General features: G+C 41.3%; 4 protein-coding genes across 4 annotated transcripts; 3 read left to right on the top strand and 1 right to left on the bottom strand.

The window, feature by feature from the left end:
* LOC116214284 (histidine--tRNA ligase, cytoplasmic-like) lies at positions 1-4,541 on the bottom strand. The gene is given in 8 exon segments (XM_031549682.1): positions 1-485; positions 610-750; positions 836-1,117; positions 1,823-1,957; positions 2,138-2,395; positions 2,582-2,761; positions 3,407-3,643; positions 3,645-4,541. Coding segments are annotated over 8 exon segments (2,400 nt in total). The 5' UTR covers positions 4,494-4,541; the 3' UTR covers positions 1-167.
* A 206-nt stretch (positions 4,542-4,747) lies between these two features.
* Positions 4,748-7,379, top strand: LOC116213546. The gene is made up of 3 exons (XM_031548543.1): positions 4,748-4,844; positions 4,986-5,286; positions 6,650-7,379. The coding sequence occupies exons 1-3, from the start codon at positions 4,748-4,750 to the stop codon at positions 6,705-6,707; spliced, it is 456 nt and encodes a 151-aa protein (XP_031404403.1). The 3' UTR covers positions 6,708-7,379.
* Positions 7,380-10,191: 2,812 nt separating this feature from the next.
* LOC116215264 (26S proteasome non-ATPase regulatory subunit 6) lies at positions 10,192-13,108 on the top strand. Its single transcript, XM_031550902.1, has 8 exons — positions 10,192-10,449; positions 10,549-10,663; positions 11,368-11,458; positions 11,592-11,737; positions 11,829-12,048; positions 12,163-12,271; positions 12,363-12,531; positions 12,650-13,108. The coding sequence occupies exons 1-8, from the start codon at positions 10,314-10,316 to the stop codon at positions 12,822-12,824; spliced, it is 1,161 nt and encodes a 386-aa protein (XP_031406762.1). The 5' UTR covers positions 10,192-10,313; the 3' UTR covers positions 12,825-13,108.
* Positions 13,109-14,332: 1,224 nt separating this feature from the next.
* On the top strand, positions 14,333-20,395 carry LOC116214677 (protein PLASTID TRANSCRIPTIONALLY ACTIVE 10). The gene is made up of 12 exons (XM_031550095.1): positions 14,333-15,219; positions 15,728-15,787; positions 15,896-15,925; positions 16,415-16,488; positions 16,601-16,682; positions 17,706-17,779; positions 17,882-17,948; positions 18,345-18,437; positions 18,868-19,044; positions 19,117-19,167; positions 19,393-19,544; positions 19,633-20,395. The coding sequence occupies exons 1-12, from the start codon at positions 14,479-14,481 to the stop codon at positions 20,087-20,089; spliced, it is 2,058 nt and encodes a 685-aa protein (XP_031405955.1). The 5' UTR covers positions 14,333-14,478; the 3' UTR covers positions 20,090-20,395.
* Positions 20,396-20,802: the final 407 nt, after the last annotated feature.

Below are 20,802 nucleotides of genomic sequence, written 5' to 3'. Positions count from 1 at the left end.
TGTAACAATGCTCAGTTGAAACTTCCCTTTACTGTGTTATTAGACCGACTCTTGCCGTAATTTGGACAAGCTGTATTGCACGCTACATATGAATGGCAGCGCAGTGTATAGTGTTAGGCTGTGGGCAAAAAAGATGGTAATGAAGGGTTGAATATGGGGTTATCGGCTTACAATGTGGCTTCTTTGACAGTTAACAAGCGCTTCTTAACTTCCTCAACCATCTGGGTTCTCGGGATGACTTCTTCCTTGGCGGCCTCAATATCTTTCAGTTTCACCACCCCTTTGTTCAGCTCCATCTCACCCACGAGTACAAGGTAGGGGATCCTTGAGTCTTTGGCGTGGTCGATGTGCTTCATTACTCGCTTGCTGAGCATGAGCTCTGCTTTCACGTTGGCTTCCCAGAACTCGTTCACCAGCTCTGTGCCCAGATGCAAGTCCTCTCCCAAGAACCCCACCAAAACCTGTGTCTCCGTGGCTCGAATTGTCTGCTTGACACATGAAAAGACCACATGATGAGAAAGAGACTGTGCGTGCACAGACGTGCTTCCGCAAGTAAGATATGTATAATACATATGGAAGGGGGAAAAAAAATAAAAACAACTCCATTACTTGATTTTGGTCCTTCTGATTTTGCTCCATTATGGCAAAAACTCTTTCAATTCCGAGACTGACGCCAACTGCTGGAACCGGCTTTGAGCCAAACATTCCTATGAGGTTGTCAAATCGGCCACCACCAGCAATTGAACCGACCTGCATATCTTATGGGTTAATAACACGACGTAACGAATGTAAATAGAACCCAGACATTTGTCATTGAATTCATAAACGCTTATACCTGTGTAACTCCCTTGAAAACGGCTTCATAGATGACACCAGTATAATAATCAAGACCTCTTGCGAGACTCAGATCAAAAACAACTCTGTCAATGCACTTTGCCTTCTCAAGAGCTTTGAACAATATCTCCAAGTCATCCAGTGCTTGGACAGATCCTTCATTCCCCAAAAATTTGCCGCCCTTCTGCTGAAGCTCAGAGAGCAACTCTAAAGGCCGTCCCTTCTTCTTCACAAACTCACCAATTCCATCTGCCATCTCAGGAGTTAAACCCTTCTCCTCCACCTAATAGATATTAAAAAAGCTTATCAGAGACTCATTTATTTAGCACGACGCCTAGTACATTGGAAAAAAACCGCAAATATGGTAATAAAGATAATTCTTTTAAAAACGTAAAAGAGAACATCTTCCAAATACTTCCAAAGAACATATAACTATGGGCCTCAGCCTACTGGTGCCAAAAGAGATAATGGAGAGGCAATTAGATGCACAAGACACGCCCAACAATAATAGCATCGCTCGCTGTATATTCTTGGAAATGATACAAGTGGACTCTCCCATATTTTGACAAATCTCCTGTTTTGTCGTGCAGCATCACTGCAAGGACTTCCAACTAGAGATTCGGCGGGGCTATCACAACTAACATTTTACAATGCCAGTGCCTTTTAGATTTACCATTTTTTCGGTTTAAGTCATCCCATTTAGACACTTTTTTAACAAATTATGGTCCTTCAAACAAAAGTAAACAGCAGCTATATACCCTGAAAAATCAAAAGAAGCCAGCCTAGACAGATTCATGCATATATTCTTAAGGGGTAAATAACCAAAAAATCATGAACCAATCGGCCACCTCCCCTTCTTTTTTTTAAATTTTTTTTTTTATTTTCATAATTTTTTTGGAAAATTTTCATGTGGGTCCCACGCGCCCAATTAGCGTGCATTAGTTTCTGTAAGTATCTTCCGGTGCACGTACACCAGTCAGTTCCTCACCATTTCTTTTCTAATCTGATCAAATGACTGCTTGTCTAACTTGTCAACACTTGAGCAAATAGTTCGGAATTTTTCTGGAGGCACACCACATATTTCCAACATCCCATCAAGTAGCTTCCGGTGATTCAACTTCACCTGAGAAAGAGATTACAAGAATGAGAAGTTAATACAGAAGTTAACCAGACAATCATTTAGAAGAACTTGCTGATTACAGCAGCAAACTGATCACACAGCAAAGTGGATCAGTTTCCATGTGCAACCCTCAAAACTTGAAATTAAAATCAAATTCAAGCAAAATATGTTCCTAAGGCCTACCACATATTCTCCAATGTTCAGCTTATCAAGCAGCTCAGTCATTATCTTTATGACCTCAGAATCTGGTTGCATTCTTGCATACTGACCAGCAATGTCGAAATCACATTGGTAGAACTCGCGATATCTTCCCTTTGACGGGTTGTCCCTTCTGTACACCTTGGCAATTTGGTACCTTTTCATTGATGTGAGACCATTCATGGCCATATATCTTGCAAATGGGACAGTCAAGTCATAGCGTAGGGAACAAAGCTCTCCACCCTATTACAAGCAAAAAAATAGCTTGACGTGAGGTGGCTGGTTAATCAACTAGAAGTGGTTGCGAAGATAATTTAATAATCCTGCCAGAAAATGCCACAGTTCTTATTGCTCATATGCAGGTGCTTCCAAAAGTCAAAACTTACCCTCAAAAAGCTAACTGCAACAGAAATTGCAAATCATGTTTACCTGATCAGCAAGATCATAAATCAACTTTGAGTCCTCCCCGTACTTTCCCATTAGAGTCTCTCTCAATTCAAAAACCGGAGTATCAAGGGCTGTTGCACCATGCTTCTTGAAAACCTCTGTTATGATCGAGAACGCTTTCTCTCTTATTGCCATTTGCTCTTTTGCAAAATCACGAGTGCCCTAGAACAGTGTTGCATACAAAACATGGATTAATGAAAAAAATAAAACATAAAATAATCATATTCAAGCAAACAGTTTGAAAAAAACCCAGCATCAAAGAGTGCATAAAAAAAAATTAAATGAACATCAACATAGCATTATATGATGTCATGGAATTTTCATCCCCTTCTATCAGCAAATTGACGGCGTGCTGCTTTTCATAGTTTCAAACAAAAAATCAAGTTAGTAAACCATATAGGAGTAGGAAAAGGATCGTATTTATTTCCTTTGAATGGCAGAAGATAAAATCAAAGTCATTTTATGCTGATCATGGTCTTTCATGTTCTGCGTTTGTGTTTCCTATGAACAAAATAGACCCTACAAACCATAGCATCCAGCACATCAGCTCACACCATTGAACTATATCACGCCTGGCATCCACCTTGTGACCTCCAGCAACATCCATATAAAAATTGGGAACATTGTCTTACTCAATATTCAGAACCAACAGCCTTAACTTATAATTACACTCAGACTCAGAGAGGTAGAAAGAAATTTATGATTCATACAAAATCAATTGGATTCAGCTACCATCTATATGGCTCATGACGAGCAAAAGAAAATCTTTAAAAATAGAGGACTGAAATTCCAGCAATTTTTTGTTACCTTGGGAAGCTTGGGTAGCCTTCTACTTTCATTGCTTTCTAGAATGTCTTTAAGTGTCTTCAATAAGACATCAAATTGCCGACCTTTCGTGTCAAAAGATAACAAAAGATCCTCAACAGATTTCTCCACTATGTCAACACTATCAACAGCGTTTCCTCCGATTCTCTGAAATCTGTCTTTAATCAGCTGCACCACAACAGCAGTTCCCTTCCCCAAGGCCACCTTCTTCTTCTTCTTCTTCGCTCTTCTTCTCGGCAGTAATCAAATCCAAATTCATTTTGGTACGCAATAAACTACTCTCGCCCACATTTTGAAGCGCAGAGGCCAGCGGCAGCAGGGCAGTGGCCCCTGCCTCCACAGCTCCATCCCTCCAAGAGCCGGCTTTTCCAACTTTTACAACCGAATTCAAATTAGCCCGCATTTCTAAGTGCACCGACTTCACCACTTTTCTCAAAGTCGCATGTATTTTCAAAATACTGTGAACTGCTTCAACCTCGACCTTTCCCACCAGCTTAGAACCATTGAGCAAAACCTTCATGTCACTGCTAACCCCTATCTCATCCTTGGAGGTAAAGACATCGCCTGCATCCACCGAATTGAAAGACGAGACGTCAGCCTTGATGGCTTCGCACGACAATGCAGCCACCGCGTCCACAACCGTGGACAGGAGAGTCGACTGGTAATCCAACAGGGCGCAAACGCCGATCAAATTGGCCTCTGATCTTTCCAATATACTCAGTTCTTCGTCGGTGACACTGAGGGGTCCCAAGTCGAGGAGACTCTCCCGTGAATTCAATGAGGTGGAGAACAATACAGGGATGACCGTACGTGTGCTTGAAGCACCGGAGAGAAGGAGCCTATTGAGGAGCACGGTGAGGGAAGCTCTGGATTCCTCCGGAGTGAACTGGGAGGGAAAGGATATCTGGTGAGCGGCGGAGGGAGAGCTCCGACAGGCGGCGAGCCGATCAAGGGCCGATGAATCGACCCGCAACTTGGCGAGCCCATTCGCTGTTGCGAACACGGAAGACGGAGCCAGGGCGGACCCCTTGCCGCCCAATGTAACGGTCGCCGGCTCACCGTCAGGCATGGCTGTGGCCTGTTGGCTTTTTTTTTTTTTTTGGGGGGGGGGGGGGGGGGGGCACTCGTCAGTGTCAGTGAATGCAGCAGCCGGTGGGTTTAGGGTTTCATTTCGGCTCTGCAGATTTATTTCACGCTTTGACAATTTATTTACATTCTAAACCCCCCCAATTGACCAACCAAAGTTGACAAAAAAATATTAATTTACGAAAACCCACTGCGGTCCCTGTAGACAACCAGTTGGAGTTCAGAAGCACCAGTCCCATGACCGCGACAGCGCCACCACCTCTCTCTTTCCTCCCCTTCTTCTTCTTCTTCTTCACCGCCGTCTCTCCAGCTTCGGCCACACTCCGACCTCCGGGCATGTGCCCCGCTGGTGTCCGATAAGCTTGGGCAGCCTCTGGCGCCTGTCAAAACCGCCAACACCTTGTCGGTTCTGTATCGGGTGCTGACGAAAGCGAACATCCTATTCTTCAGTTCCAACTTGATGGTAGTCCCTAAGGACAAGGACAACAACGAAACCCCGCAGTATCTGGTGAGCCGGTTCGGGAGGAGAGGATATTGGAGAATGGCGTGCCGCAGAAAAGCAGGTTGCTTTTCAGGAAGGTGTACTGCAACGTGAAGCTAGCTCCCGAGGACAACGAGCCCGAGGAGACGCTGGTGAGCCGGTTCAGGAGGGAGGTGGTGAAGGCGGGCGTGCTGCAGGAATGCAAGCGGAGGAGGTTCTTCGAGACCAAGCGGGAGCCAAAGAAGCGTAAAACCCGAGAAGCTGCCGCTGCCAAGAGATATCGCAGCAGCAAGAGGTTCGTTATATGTAACATACTTCTGGTCGATGATTTACACTGATCGGATCACTCCGGCCACAATGATCATTACCATTTTGATTTCTATGCTCAATGCCTGTCTCTTATATATGCATGAAATCAGCTGTAGGAGTCATTTGATCAATCATCGACTTTTTCCATTTTTTCTGACTGCAGTTATAATATGATATTGGGAACTATTCTATCAAATTGTCTTATTCAGTCATTTGACAAGTATGTGCTGCTCAAGCATCGAGTTCATATCTCTGATTAACATCAGCAGTTTGAGAGATTGATTTGTTTATCAGAAATACAATAGCGCTGTTTTTTTTTTTAATCTGAAATAAACAAAACTGAAGGAGAGTTGGGATATGAAGCTGATGTATCATAACAAACCTCCCTCCGGGGTGCAAATGTCATCGCGTTTCACTTAGTCTTCGGGTTAAATTTCGTCCACTGAAATGAATAAATTATCGGCTCATTAGCATGTCAACTTCTGAAGTTTTGATGAACTCATTTCTGTTTTCCACGAAGTTTACGCTGATGCTGGTGGATTTGGACGCAGAGCCTTGCATTAGAAGTCACAAATGTACGCAGCTGTTTGAGTAACAACACTAGACGTGTAATGTAACAACCTCACCTGGAAATGCACGTTTAGTGTTGACTGGATGTTAATTAGATATCTTTCGTAGAGTTTACAAGACTGTCTCTGTAATAATAAAACTTAGGCTCTGTTTGGTAACAGGAAAAAGTAGCTGTTTCAGTAATGTGGCACAGGCATTTGCGAATATTACCTCAAAACTGGTTGCTGTTTTGTGCAATGCTAATCCATATTGCACTTGGAAGAATAAGTAGAAAAAGGAATAAACATAGTGATGATTTGATTCTTCGTCGCCTGTACTGGTCATTGTAATCTCTGATGTCCAGCTATCCTCCATGAGAGTTCTGATTTATTGATATTGAGGCCAATTTTCTCGATACTTGATAGTGATCTTGGTGAAACGCCGCGGAGTGAAGAAAGAGACATAATGCAAATATTTACAGCAGGCTGCACCACTCGCCCCCAATATTAACATTATCTGGTTTTTTTTTTTGTGCTTTTTGAAGATGAGTGCATGACATGTATTAATGTGTAGCTTTTCCAGGTCTGGCTCGAGTCCTTAGTTTCTTCTTGCTGGTGATGACGGTAGTCAGAGATTTTCGTTCAATTTCGCTATTATGGAGTTCCCAGCTTCTAGTTTGAATCAGTTCTCTTCAAATGTTGCATACTTTTCTGCTAGCATCTTTCTGAGAGCCTAGCTTCTCGTATGATGTGTTCTTTCCGTACATGTAACGAATCCTTGAACATGTCATTGCTTCTCAGGCGCCCACAGGCTAAAAATTCAATACAGGCAAAGGAGGGACTCCGAAGAAGAAGATGAATGATGGTTATGGTGATGGTGAAGATGACGACAACTGGGAACTTCCTGAAGTAGACATCGACATTCCCTATTGTTCCAAGCTTAGGTAGCACACTTTTGTGAGTAGTGAAGAAAATATCCGAATATAATTGTATGCCCAAGTATATATGTTTGGTTATACTTGTCTTTCCTGATCTGGTGATTCTATTGCTGATTTTACTCGAGTGAATCGTCTCTGTTGATTTCTAGAGAAGCATGGCTTGATCAGGGTGATGAGTATTGTTTGCGTGCTGGAGAAGTATTTGGAGAAGGGATCATCTATTTCTCACATGTCCTGTCACAGGTAGTATTTGGAGAAGTATGATGGGTAAGTTGGGAGTCTCTAGACCTGCAGCTATTTGGCACTCCTGATCTGTTTGGATCCTTTGTGGAAGGAAATTAGATGCTATCATCTCGAGGCTCCTATGGCATATTATGTATATTGGATGTGGCAGGAGAGGAATTCAATAGTCTTCAAGAAGGTAGCTGCTTCGGTTTCGAGTTTGGTAAAGAAATTTGTATATAGCATCAGTGAGAAGGTTCTTGTTCTGCCAAAAGTTAAATTTAAAATAGCAAGTTCATCTTTAGCTGTCAAGTTGGGCATGCGTGCCATTGATTAGATTATTTGTTTGCCCTGGTTGCTGGGTGCTGCCTTATGTTTTAATAGTTTAGCCTGATGCTGTTGCGCTCGGAAGGGTGTTGGTTGGGACAGATCTAGAAATTTTGTCCAAGGGGAGCAGAGTCGAAAGAAATTTTGTATCGTAAAGTCAAGTGAGGTGAAAAAGGATAATTTCATTGAAAAATTGGTAGACTCGACAATTTCCGATACAAATTTCATAATTTTTTCCGAATACAATGGGGGCGAGCCCCCTCTTAAATCCGTCCCTGGATGTGGGTGTTGTAACTACGTTTTTGATTGAATGAAAGGTTCCACCACTTTTCCGAAAAAAGAATAATTTCATTGAAATGTTTGTCCTAGAAGTTGAATCAGTCAGAAAGAAACTATGTCCCGGTTTGTGTTTTGGGTTGTTTTGTAGTCATCTTTGATTGATGTTTGAAATGAATCCCCTTCCTCTCATTTCATGAGTGGCATTGGTGGGAGATTTTCTATTTGTTTCCATCCTAAGATAAATCAAACCATTTAAACATGGTTGTGAAAATCGCGATACAATTCATAAACTCGGATGAGTTTACACTTCTAGAGAATAGAATCGAGTTAATTTGGATCATAATTGCAAATCCTAATAAACTCGGGCGGATTCGCAAACAAAATCGTGAACTCAGTAAACTCGTGAGAGTTTATCCGAGTTTGACCCAATCACTTTTTACGTGATTTTTCAAGGAAAAATTGCCTAGCCCATCCAGCCCATTGAGCTGCAGCCCATCCAAGAAATGAAATAGATTATTGACTTTACAATCTAATTTGACAAAATTGGGGATTTTTCTTTAATGGGTCATGTTCGTGATGATGTTTGATTGCGATGTGGTTGTCAACCGTGCTTTGTTACGACGTATGGTATGGATGGTTTTGGACACTTTTATCACTTTTCGGAGCTAATTTTGAGTGTATGGTCGGACTTTAGACTTTATATTTAATATTACTATAGTATAATACCTTCTTGGTACTTATATATTTTGGTCTAAATTTAAAATATCCATTTTATAATGAAGGATATTAATTATATATAGATAGACTTATTTGGTACATATACTCTCGAATTTATAATATGAGTTTACCATACGTACTTGTAAGGCGTCCATCAAATTTACTTAAACTCTGAAACTTGACAGTTTTGCCATTTAAAATAATAATTAACGTTCACGAGAGATAGCAACTTGTTATCCAAAATTTGTATAAGATCTTCTACAATCCCTCGTTGATGAGAAAATTTTAAATAATTATACCTTACAATAATTTAGTGTGGTAGAATTACTAAAATTGAGAATAATTATGATAATTATTCGAGTAATTAACGCTCATCATCATGTTTATTGTAATGGGATTGATGCCTTTCAAATGTCACGTGATAAGGTAAAATCACCAAAAAATTTACATTATTCGAATTGGTATTTACTCTAAAAATTAACTTCATATATTTGTCTATGATTTTTCACTATTTCAATCAAATTGTTATTATTATATGTCTATATCTATATATATATATTAGCGTATACCGATCGACTCTCGAATTATGCACTTTTTCTTCTCTTAGAAGTTCATCAACTTAACTTAGTATGTACCCCTCTAGGCTCGACTTCTTATGGTTTGTGGATGTTACAACAGGGATTACAATGCTTCATTCTTGAATTGTTTAGGGTGTGTTTGTTTTTTGAAAATTTTTCAACTCAACTCCACTTATCTTCAATTCAACATCACAATCATTACATTTTTTCATTTTTTAAATTTTTTTAATCATTCAATTCAATTTTTAATATTAAATTCTCTCAACTATTCATTACTTTTTCATAATTCAACAACACAATCATTACTTAATCATTACTTTCTCTCAATTATTTATTACTTTTTCACACTTTTTCTCATAATTCAACAATACAATCATTACAAACCAATTAAAACCAAAACTCAACTCAACTCAACTCAACTCTAAATCCAAACGCACTCTTAATGTTTAATGTTCATATTTATTAAATTTCCATTGGATTTATATGGTTTTGGGCCCATGGTGATACCCAAGTCATATATTAACCCATGAATTTTTCTTTTCTTTTCCGATGTGGGATTTATCTCATTTTACCCCTCAACACCCGCTCTCACGTGTAACATGTGGTTTATTTATGCTTACATGTTGTCACGTGCCCAAACATCTGGCCCTCAACAATTGACCTCGAGCCGGGCTCATCTTCCATGCTCGGGCGAGGGGGGACAGTAACACGAGGCGCACTATTGGCTGCACTCGGAGATATTGGGCTTGGCACGGTGTTATATCTTCCATGCTCGGGCGAGGGGGGACAGTAACACGAGGCGCACTATTGGCTGCACTCGGAGATATTGGGCTTGGCACGGTGTGGGTGCGCATACGCACGTGGGCGCGCTATGCATAACCTGGGTTCTGATACCATATTAAATTTCCATTGGACTTATATGAGTTTGGGCTCATTTCCACTTAAAAACTCAATCTGATAAGTGGTGGTACCCAAGTCATATATTAACTTATGGATTTTCCTTTTCTTTTTCGATGTGGGATTTATCCCATTTTACTTCTCAACAATATTTAACGCGATCGAAATTCGGCCTCGTCTTGGGGTTAGAAAAAGAAAGATGTTCTCCTGTTTTTTCTTTTTTATAATGATTTTCCTTCTATCACTGAAAAAAGAAGAAGAAGAAGAAGGTTTTCTTCTGAAACTTTACTATAGAATTTTATTTTTTTTTGGTTTTACGATAATAAATAGAAAATAAAGAGGGAAAAAAAAAGGGAAAATCCGTCCACGCGGGCGGGTATAAATCATCGGGGACTGACGGAGAGGAGGAACGATTTTCTTCTTCCTCCTTTCCCAAGCAAAGAAGCTCCCACTGTTTCAACACCCAGCGAACGTTTCTTGAGCTTAGTGACTTAGCATCGAGTAGCCATGGAAGGCCAAGAGGGGACTCAGCAGCCTCACCTCGTGCTGGCGCACAAGCTCTTCCTTCTCCGGCACCCCGACGTTCAAGACATCGAGAAGGTCCGCCTTAAGGAGGAGGTCCTCGCCTCCATCAAAGCCGATGGTAATATCATTCCCCGCCGATTCAGTGCCGTTCTGATTCAATTACACCAAATTGAGCACAATTGAGCTGAATCTGCCGTGTTCTTTCTTGGGCTTGCAGACATGATTTCGCTCTACGAAACCCTAGTCGAGGAGTCAGTTTTGGAGAGGGATCAGGGGATTTTGGACTCAATGCGTGCAAATATCGATCAGGAGCTCAAGAAGCTCGACGAGAAGTGAGTTTTCTGGCGTTCTTACTTTCTTTATTGTTTGCTTTGTTAAGAGAATGCCCATGGAGAAATGATATCGCTATTAGGTCCTGCTTTCAGACGCTATGGTAGGATTTGGATCTATGCTTGAGAGATTAGGTTTTGAAATTGGTTACTTGTTAATTTTGTGCTAAATTAAAACATCTGCACTTTATGCCCTTTTCTTATTGCTGAAGTGAGGCTTTACAGCTCTTACTCTTTGGGATGATTAGCAAGTGCTGACTTATATGGAGTTTCCATGTGGTACTCTGGCTGTAAAATAATCATCCACTGGTATAGATAGCATAGTGGCCTTACATCATTTGAATACAATCAATGAGAAGCGAAATTGGTTACATGGTTCTGTTAGAGTGAGTTCCTTTGACGATTGACAACATGATGGCCTCACTAGTCCGACTATGTGTAGACTATTGCTCTTCCTGGCAAACATTCTGACGAAGCTCGGCATTTGTTGCTGTTACTTAGAATGATATTCCTCGTTGATAAGCAAATCGGATGGCTTTAAATAAAGGGCTTAGGCTAAGAACAGAGTATAGGATAAGTCTCAGAGGGAATAAAGAGCAGTTAGCATCACCCAACTGATACAAAGATCTAGCCACATTAAAGCATGATAAGCATAGCCATCATCTCTATCCTTGCTTGGTTGAACAAGTTTTCCTTCCCTTGTTCAGGATAACAGATGCTGAAGAAAACTTAGGTGAAAGTGAAGTTAGAGAAGCTCATTTGGCTAAGTCCTTGTTTTTCATCCAAATTGGTGACAAGGTACGGGCAAGTTTATTTCTTATAGTCTTGTCACAACTCTGGTATTCCCCAAACCCCCCCCCCCCCCCCCCCCCCCCCCCCCCCCCCCCCCCCCCTGCGGCGGTCTCTCTGACACGTATTCTGTAAATTCCAGGAGAAAGCACTGGAGCAACTCAAGGTGACTGAAACTAAAACAGTCGCTGTTGGGCAAAAGATGGACCTAGTTTTCTATACATTGCAGCTTGGGTTTTTCTACATGGATTTTGATCTTATTTCCAAGAGCATTGACAAAGCAAAGAAGTGAGTGCTAACATGAATGTGGACTTGCATAGATTGCTAAACATGGCCAACACATTCTCATGTTTCTTATGTCTGATGCAAATATATCCAGCTTGTTCGAAGAAGGAGGTGACTGGGAAAGGAAAAACCGTTTGAAGGTTTATGAAGGCCTTTATTGCATGTCCACCCGAAACTTTAGGAGGGCGGCCGATTTGTTCCTCGATTCCATTTCAACCTTCACAACCTATGAACTTTTCCCGTACGACACATTCATATTCTACACAGTCCTTACAAGTATAATATCATTGGACAGAGTTTCCCTGAAGCAGAAGGTATTCTGCTAGTTGGCATAGCTGCGGCTCATTCTTGCATCGTTTTGTTGCCAAGTTGTTTTTTAATTATTGGGAACCTCATTTCTGCATTGTGTGTTTTGTTTGTTTGGGCAGGTTGTGGATGCTCCTGAGATCTTGACCGTGATTGGAAAAGTCCCATATCTGTCTGGGTTTTTGAACTCTCTCTATGATTGTCAATATAAGTCATTTTTCTTAGCTTTTGGTGAGTGAGCAATGTATCTCTGAAATGATTGTTCATAATGCCTTCCTGGGTGACCAATTCTAATTGTCAAATCTGTGTCATTTTCCTTTAGCTGGTTTGACTGAGCAAATAAAGTTGGACCGTTACTTGCATCCTCACTTCCGGTATTACATGAGGGAGGTCAGAATTGTGGTCTACTCCCAGTTCCTCGAATCGTACAAGAGTGTGACCATCCAAGCGATGTCAAAGGCTTTTGGAGTAACTGTCGACTTCATTGATCTGTAAGGGACTAATTTTCTGCCTTTTTCTCCCCCCTTGTATCGGAGATGTTCTCTTGTTGGTTTGTGGGTCGTTTCTATTTCTTGATTTGAGTGTAACCTGCGCATTTTTGGCTTGTAGGGAGCTGTCACGATTCATTGCTGGTGGGAAGCTTCATTGCAAGATTGATAAGGTTGCAGGTGTTCTCGAGACTAACCGACCTGATGCTAAGAATGCGCTTTATCAGGCTACCATTAAGCAAGGGGACTTCCTACTGAACCGGATCCAGAAGCTGTCTCGTGTCATTGATCTGTGAAGTAGACGGATACTTTTCAGGGTTGGGATCTGTTTCTTAATACGCGGATCTTGTAAGCCGAGGGTACCATTTCATTCAAGCTAGTGAACATGATCAAACATTTTGGCTTTCAGCTTCTACTTAAAGTTCCTGTAGTCTTTGGATAGGTTGTCGATCTTTGTTATGATGCTTGCCTTTTCGTCTTTTGGATCGAGAGGATATCCCCCTCAGTTTCCAGGCAATTGATTTTACGCAAACTGCAGGCATTATTGGATTCAATGTTTCAGATCTTTATATTTTAGCCCCATGTAGACACGCCAAATGCTTTGTCTGGGGTTGATTTCTTTCTACAATCCCATCGTACCATACCGCCATCCATTGGCATAAAGATGGAAGGAATCAACTGGTAGTTTTGAGAGGATGTTGAGTCATTTATATGCCAATGTTCATCTTGTGCGGTGAAATTAGAGCTCTATTGACGAGTACAGAGAGAAGTTGATGGGTGAACTGCAGGGTAGGACCGGTAGGTGCGCAAGTGAGGTGGAGTCCTCAAAGCTCGAACAGGCAATGCCACCGTTCTCATTCTTGGGATAGGCCATTAATGCTAGTTTGTTATCTTCTTGTAAGACAGGTTCGGTTGTACGCCAATACCCATTGTATCATGTCCGTGTCTAAAAGATGTTTCAAAAGCTTCAATCCCTTTCTCAGTTCAGTTGTGTGTGTTCCTCTCGGTGTGCTTGTACGTAGCATATCTACGAGGTTATCACCCAAACGAGAAAGGGTAGTCGTACAAAAAATACACGAGATTTAACTTTGCCGTCGTGGCAAATTCCCTTATTTGTAACATTAAAAATGGCATACCATCTGAACTACTGGATGTTGCTTGCTTGCTTACAGGTGAGGACTCGTCATGTATATAGTGCGTTTGGGGCGCACATCCATCAAATTCTTTTGTGCACATCCATTCATTTGGATTGGTTGGACAGTGGCTAGCAGTCCCAACTCTACACTATGGATATGGACCATAGGGAGGCTGGGAGGGTCTTTAATTGCGACCGAATCCAATCTCATCCACCGGAATGAAGCAGAGCAGAGTGGATGATGTAACACTAACTTCATATTTTATTTAGTGATCGACGATAATAAAACAAACAATTTATGGGTTTCCTCCGCGCGGTGGAGTGGATGGTAGAATACGAGAATCCACCGCAATTTCAAATTGTGATATAAAGGGAATCGTCTCCGCAATTGAGGTTGTTAAGTAAGTCAATTATTATTTGCAAAGTAATATTTCGTCCTAGTTAAATTGTCTCTGTTGCTCGCAAGCTTCTGCATGGGATGGGATTAGGATTAGCACTGGCACGTCAAAATGTCATAAGCTCACTCGGGCCCAGGCATATAGGATTGGACGTCATGGTCTCCATCGAAAATAATATATATATTATATTAAAAAAAATCAATTATATATATATATATATATATATATATATATATTTTACTGTCTATCTATCTTATCTTATCTATCTAACGCAGAAAGAAAGAAAGAAAGAAAGAAAGAACCCGCGCAAAAAGCAAAACCCTTTGGCTGGCTGGCTGGCTGGCTGGCTCACCAGTCTCTTACTGCACTGAAGACGCGCGCAGGGCAGGGCAGGGCAGGGCAGGGCAGCCGCAGATAATGCAATTCCTTCAAACTCCTCGTCTCTTCTCCTTCCTCCCTCCTCCTCCTCCTCCGGCAGCTCCGAAGCCCTATCTCCCCCAATTCTCCTCCCTTCTCCTTCCCATTAAACCCTCTCCCGCCCTCGGCTTCCCCCGAAAATGCTTCGCCTCCGACGAGTTCCCCGTCGACGAGACCTTCCTCCAGAACTTTGGCCCCAAGGACAAGGAGACCGAGGATCAAGCCCGCCGGAGGAACTGGATCGAGCGCGGCTGGGCTCCCTGGGAGGAGGTCCTCTCCCCCGAGGCCGACTTCGCCCGCAAGTCCCTCAACGAGGGCGAGGAGGTCCCCCTCCAGTCCCCCGAGGCCATCGAGGCCTTCCGCATGCTCAACCCTAACTACCGCGCCCAGAGGATCCACGAAATGGGCCTCACAGAGGACGACTGGTACCGGAAGCAGTTCGAGATCAAGGGGGAGATACCCGAGGAGCTGTCTACTGTCTGGGCCGGCCCCGTGGTTGTCAGGCAGGTGGCGCCCCGCGATTGGCCGCCGCGGGGGTGGGAGGTCGACAAGGAGGAGCTCAGGTTCATCCGGGAAGGTCACAAGATGCTGCCGGACACGGTTGACCTGGAGGATTTAGACGGCAGCAAGGCGCGGAGAGACACGGATGATATGTGCCTGGAAAGGTACAAGGTGTTCCTGAAGCAGTACCAGGAGTGGGTCGACGCCAATAGTGATCGATTGGACGAGGAATCCTATAAGGTAAGTAGGCATTCCACCAGCTCTTTCTCACTCTTCTCTTTTTAAATCCATAACAATAACTATTAACTATCAATCAAAACGGACATGGATTCCATCGCCAATTTTTTTTTTTTTTTTTGGGGTAATAATTTTACTGATGATTCGTAAATCTTTTCATAGTCATACTACGGGCAAGGAAGAGAAACCCTAGATATGTTTTTAATTGGGAAATCTGCTTATATTACGTTACGTTGAGCCTTATTCTCGGTCATGTGCTGGTGAAATCCAGAATTGTTAACGGCCTCCTGGCTTTGCTATAATTGAAGCTCCTGGGGTTTCCCACCCTTTTATTGCTTGCCCTGCCATAGATTGATTTAGTCTTGAACTTAGTCCAGCGAATCAGAGATTCAACTTAGCTTATGAGTGCAATGATCCAGTGGTGGCAGTCGCGATGATGCAAATAAAATCAAGTTATTTTTTGTCAAGCGATGCTACTTACTAGTAAGATGCTTTATCTGTGCTGATCCAGTGTGACCAAGATTACCATCCTGGCAGAAGAAAAAGAGGCAAAGACTATAAAGAGGGCTTGGTATGGTTGATTTCCTCTCTGACCACCTAATCATTAGTTCTAAACTGATTCTAATTTTCATTGTTAAAATTATAATTTTTTTCCCCTTTTTTTGGTTCTTGCTTGCAGTACGAGCTACCTTTCTATTACCCTGGGCAAGTAAGTTCTTGAAGCCCGTTCTCTTGTGTCGTAGCATGTGAAAAATTACTTAACAATATCCGACTCCGATTTACGATTGCGAGGAGTATTTTCCTCTTGTTTTCCATAATATCATGGACATATGATGTTATTCATATGACATGTTCGCCATAGCATAGTATATTATGTTTGGTCTTCAAATCACTTTTGTTTAAAGTGAAGTTGGACCTGTATCACTAACTCATTGACATTGACTTATGGCATGAGATCTCAGTTTCTGATTAATGAACCTTCCTTTTCAATTTAATCAGCTCCATTGGAAATTTTGATATGATGGGAATTTAGTTCATCGAGTGGTGACAAGAACATCATGTGGTCTTTGTTATGTGCAGTATAGAAGATGTATAGCTGTTAAAACAGCGCATGGTTTATCGTATTCGTAAAGTCTTATACTGCTTGCTTTCTACGATATGAGGACAATGAGCTTATTCTGGAGGAATTCATGGGCAGATTTGTCTAGGGAAGGTGACAACTTTGCATCTTTATCAAGGAGCATTTGTTGATATTGGAGGGGTATATGATGGGTAAGATCTTTTGGTTTTTTGACTTCAATGTTGTACTACTCTTCAACATTTTTCTTTTGGCTGCAGCCTCATTACTATGTAGGACATATCTATATGTGTTGATGTTTTGCAGATGGGTGCCTATAAAAGGCAATGATTGGTATTGGATTCGTCATCACATAAAAGTTGGAATGAATGTTGTCGTTGAAATTTTGGTTAGTTCCTTCCCTTACTCGTATTCTCGGTTATCTGTACCGTGCGCTTAGCTCTGTCCTTGAAAATTCGATGCATAATACTGGAGTATCTCATAATAAATTCTTTGTTAGAACCGTAGCTAGAAATCTATATATATATGTGTGTGTAAAAAATAAAATATAATATAAAATATGATATGTGTGTAAGCATACATATTAGTAAAGTTGGCGATCCATGTCTTTTATTTCTCACTTTGTTAACTTGGAAAAGCGTAGTGAAATGCACATGGTTTTTTAAGGGAGCAAAACTTATGCCGAGGCAGCTTATTGTCACTTAGGTCCCGTTTGGTACGCTGGAATAGAATGGAATGGGAATCCATTATTCTACTCCGTTTCCTTGTATGGAGACACTTGTATGAGTTAGAAAGAGCATTCCATTTGGAGGGAAATTTCTTTACAACATGATGGAATGGTCAATCCGACAAAAAACTTAACGAATGCTCATTCCATCATTTCTACTAAGTTTTACATATGCCACATATTATCTTTTAGTTTTATATATCTAAACATATGATATCATGAAAAATAAGTTCATCTAATTAAATTTAATCCTTCATATTCTCTAGTTCAATCTAAAAATCACTATTTTTTTTCTAAATATAATTACATTCACTGTACAAAACTCCATTCCATTCCGGCGTACCAAACGGTTAGTGAATTTCTCTATAGGTATCATATCAATTTCAGCTGATGCAAGGTCTACATGAGGTTGTAATTTTTTAATGGGACTTGAACCCATTATATAAGACAATAATGAATTTAATTCTAATCCATGAGATTTCGTGCGGGTTAAGGCTACTCTCTGTATGCAATGATCCAAGAGATATGGGCTATCGCATGAGTCAAGCATATTTTCTGGCACAATTATCCTACTTTGTCCGTGTTTCCAGACCTCTGAATGGTAGAATACCATTTAGTTTAGATTGCGACTCTAATTCTTTGTATCTGTTGAGGGTTAATTAACTTATTCTTCTCTCCATGCAGGCAAAGCGAGATCCCTACAGGTTCCGGTTTCCCATTGAAATGCGTTTTGTTCATCCTAACATTGATCATCTTATGTATGTGAAGAAAAACTTCTAACTATTACCCCAAAATTTATATTGACAACTTCCTTGGCAATTGCTACTTTCTGACTACAATGGTTAACATATTTGTAACAGCTTTAATAGATTTGACTTTCCACCAATATTTCACCGCGACGAAGATACTAATCTTGATGAGTTACGGGTATGTGGCTTTATCTTTTTTATCTTGATGCTTTGGTTTTATATCAATCCTACCTCAGGGTTCTTATTTGCTGGCGAAAGTTTTGGTGTACATTTTTGAGATTGGATGGAATAATGTTCTGTGATGCTCTGGTTGATAAGCAACTATTGGATGTGGTCCGTAGGGATCCTCGGATATGGCATGACCTTGACTCTGTTGAGATTGATCTGAAATTGATGTTTTCATCGAATGAACTTCCATAGAACTATCAGGAACTGCTGTCACATTCAGTTAAATTGATTCTCGAATTTTGCAAAGATAAGGCAGTTTCACATGCAATAAATTATGCAGGCTCAATCTCTAAAGTTTCAAACATTGAAAAGTTGTGATTGTTTGATTTTCCTTGTGTCTGTGCAGCGTGATTGTGGAAGGCCTCCAGTTCCTAGGAAAGACCCAGGATCAAAACCAGAAAAGGAACCACTGTTGTCTAATCACCCTTATGTTGATCAGGTAATAGTGTTGGGCGCCCAAACGCACACACACATATATATTAATGAAGATGCCCCTTTCCTTGACGTAATTATCAGGCAGTTTTGGCGTCCGTCCCATAAATGATTAGCTTTTGTGGTAGCATCCCTAAATTAATGGCTACACCATCCAGGCACAGGATGCTGAACCATTCTGGAGATTTCTGATCTCCTAATCTCTCTTCCCCTTCCTTGCTACTCAAATGCATATTTCTCAAAGTCACAAACCTATATCATTATGAATCTTTTAGCCTTTTTTGATTGCCATGGGTGTTTATTCTCCACATAACCATTGGAGGTAGCAGTTGTGGCTCCTCGAATCTTGCTTTATCATTATTGGAGTGTGCTATTAGCTACTAATCCACGAGTTCAGATTGGTTTATGTGTATTTATATAAAGCTATCTTCATGCAGTTGTGGCAGATACATGTTGCTGAGCAAATGATCTTGGATGATTTGGAGATGAATCCGGAGAAGTACAAAGATAAGAAATTATCCGAATTGGTTGATGATAATGATTTCGATGAAGAAAACAGTGTTGAATACAGTGAAGCCTATTATAAGAAAACCCTGCTGCCTAAGATGGTTCTGGTACGTATTGTTCTGTGAGTGCCAAAACTGCATGCTGGGTGTTTGCCTGATACTCTGCTTCTTCTCTGGCAGAAAACAAGTGTAAAAGAACTTGACTTGGAGGCTGCATTAGCTGAGCGTGAGGTTAGCTCTTTGTTCCCAATTGATGATCTAGCTAAGTACTTTGTTGCAAGACTGCCTAAGAAACTTTAATAATCTGTTAAATGTCTTACTTTTGGAGAAGTCTTCCATTGCAGATGCTACTTGAAGGTTTTCTGGACATTTTTGTTAGTTGCTGTCGGAACTGTGTGAATACTGCTACGAGCAATATAATTCTGATTCTCTACTTTCATTTACTTTGTCATGCAGTACCATAACAAATTAAGGAAGGAATCGATGGAGAGGGGAGAGAGATATAAGATCTCCAAGCTGAGACGAAATATTGAAATGGATGACTATGACCTGATACACTGGCAGAGGTCATATGAAGAAAGAGAAGCTTTGTTGAGAGATATTAGCTGGTATAATCGCTTCCTTCCCTAATATGAAATATGAAAGTATGATGTTTAATTGATTTATGGACTAAAGCAATTCTTTAAACTAGTACAGCCGTCAAGCTCTTGGTCTGCCGTTAGAAGAGCCAGGAAGGTATGTCGATGCAGGTTACTTTGGAAAGGACCAATATGATCCTGCAAACCCGCTATACCGTTACGACTACTGGGGAGAGCCCAAGAACTCAGAGAAGAGCAAGCAGGAGCGGATGACTGATGCACATAACAAATCTATTGTCGGGAAGGGTATCGTCTGGTATGAGATGCCGTACGAGGACGTCATCAAACAGAAGATGCAGAGGGAGGCTAATCCCTCTAGTGCAACGGTGCAGAAAGATGAGCAGGATTCAGAGAGAGGTGAAGAAGAAGAAGATGACGATGACGATGATGATGACGATGATGACTTCGACTACAGTATTCTTGGGGACTCTTCTAGTCTTGCTTTCTCCAATCAGCCTCTAGTCAATGGGACCGAATCTTCTCGGATGACAGATGAAGGCATGTTCGAGGAGTAGTCATACAACGGGATTGTATGGAGGCTGCTTCTGATGGAGTTCTCAGGGCCTGATGTGTACGCACATAGCCAATGCCAGAAAATTTTGCAGTAAATACTGTAGTTCCGATTTTCATCTTTTTCCCCTCTGGTTTGAGATTAAGTGGTTTCCCAGAAGGCTGAAGCCTGGTTCTTGTTCCATGGGGGACTGGACCAGATCCTTTGAAACCCTAGTCAAGCCCATGGGCCATGTTGTGCTTTAGTTTAAATTGTAAATCGGTTCTAGTGAGCCTCACTAAAAAATTTCGAACCCACTAGTTCTCTTCAAGAAAAGACTGCTAATTCACGGGGAAAAGCGGAAAAGCCTGGAAAATAAGAAGCCTAGAGAACATGGAAAACACAGAAAACCTGGAAAAACCAGGAAAACTTTGGTTTTCCAGGAAAATCGGAATCCTGGAAAACGAGTTAGCAGAGACTGAAAGCCAGGGTTTTCCCTAAAATGATTTCCAGGAAAACCGTTTTTAGGTTGCCCTGAAAAAAATAAAACTTGGGTTTTCCTGGAAGATTAAGAAAATCCAGAGAACATGGAAAACCCAGAAAAACCTGGAAAACTCCAGTTTTCAAGGAAAACTATTTTCAGGCTTCCAAGAAAACCGTTTTCCAGATTTCTTGGAAAAGTGGAAAAGCCAGAAACCGGGGAAAACTGCGGCTTAGTGACGTGTTTCTAAGAACAGT

The sequence above is a fragment of the Punica granatum genome, chromosome 7, assembly GCF_007655135.1.
Source record: "Punica granatum isolate Tunisia-2019 chromosome 7, ASM765513v2, whole genome shotgun sequence".
Taxonomy (NCBI): Eukaryota; Viridiplantae; Streptophyta; class Magnoliopsida; order Myrtales; family Lythraceae; genus Punica; species Punica granatum.
This window is presented reverse-complemented; position numbering and strand designations above follow the sequence as displayed.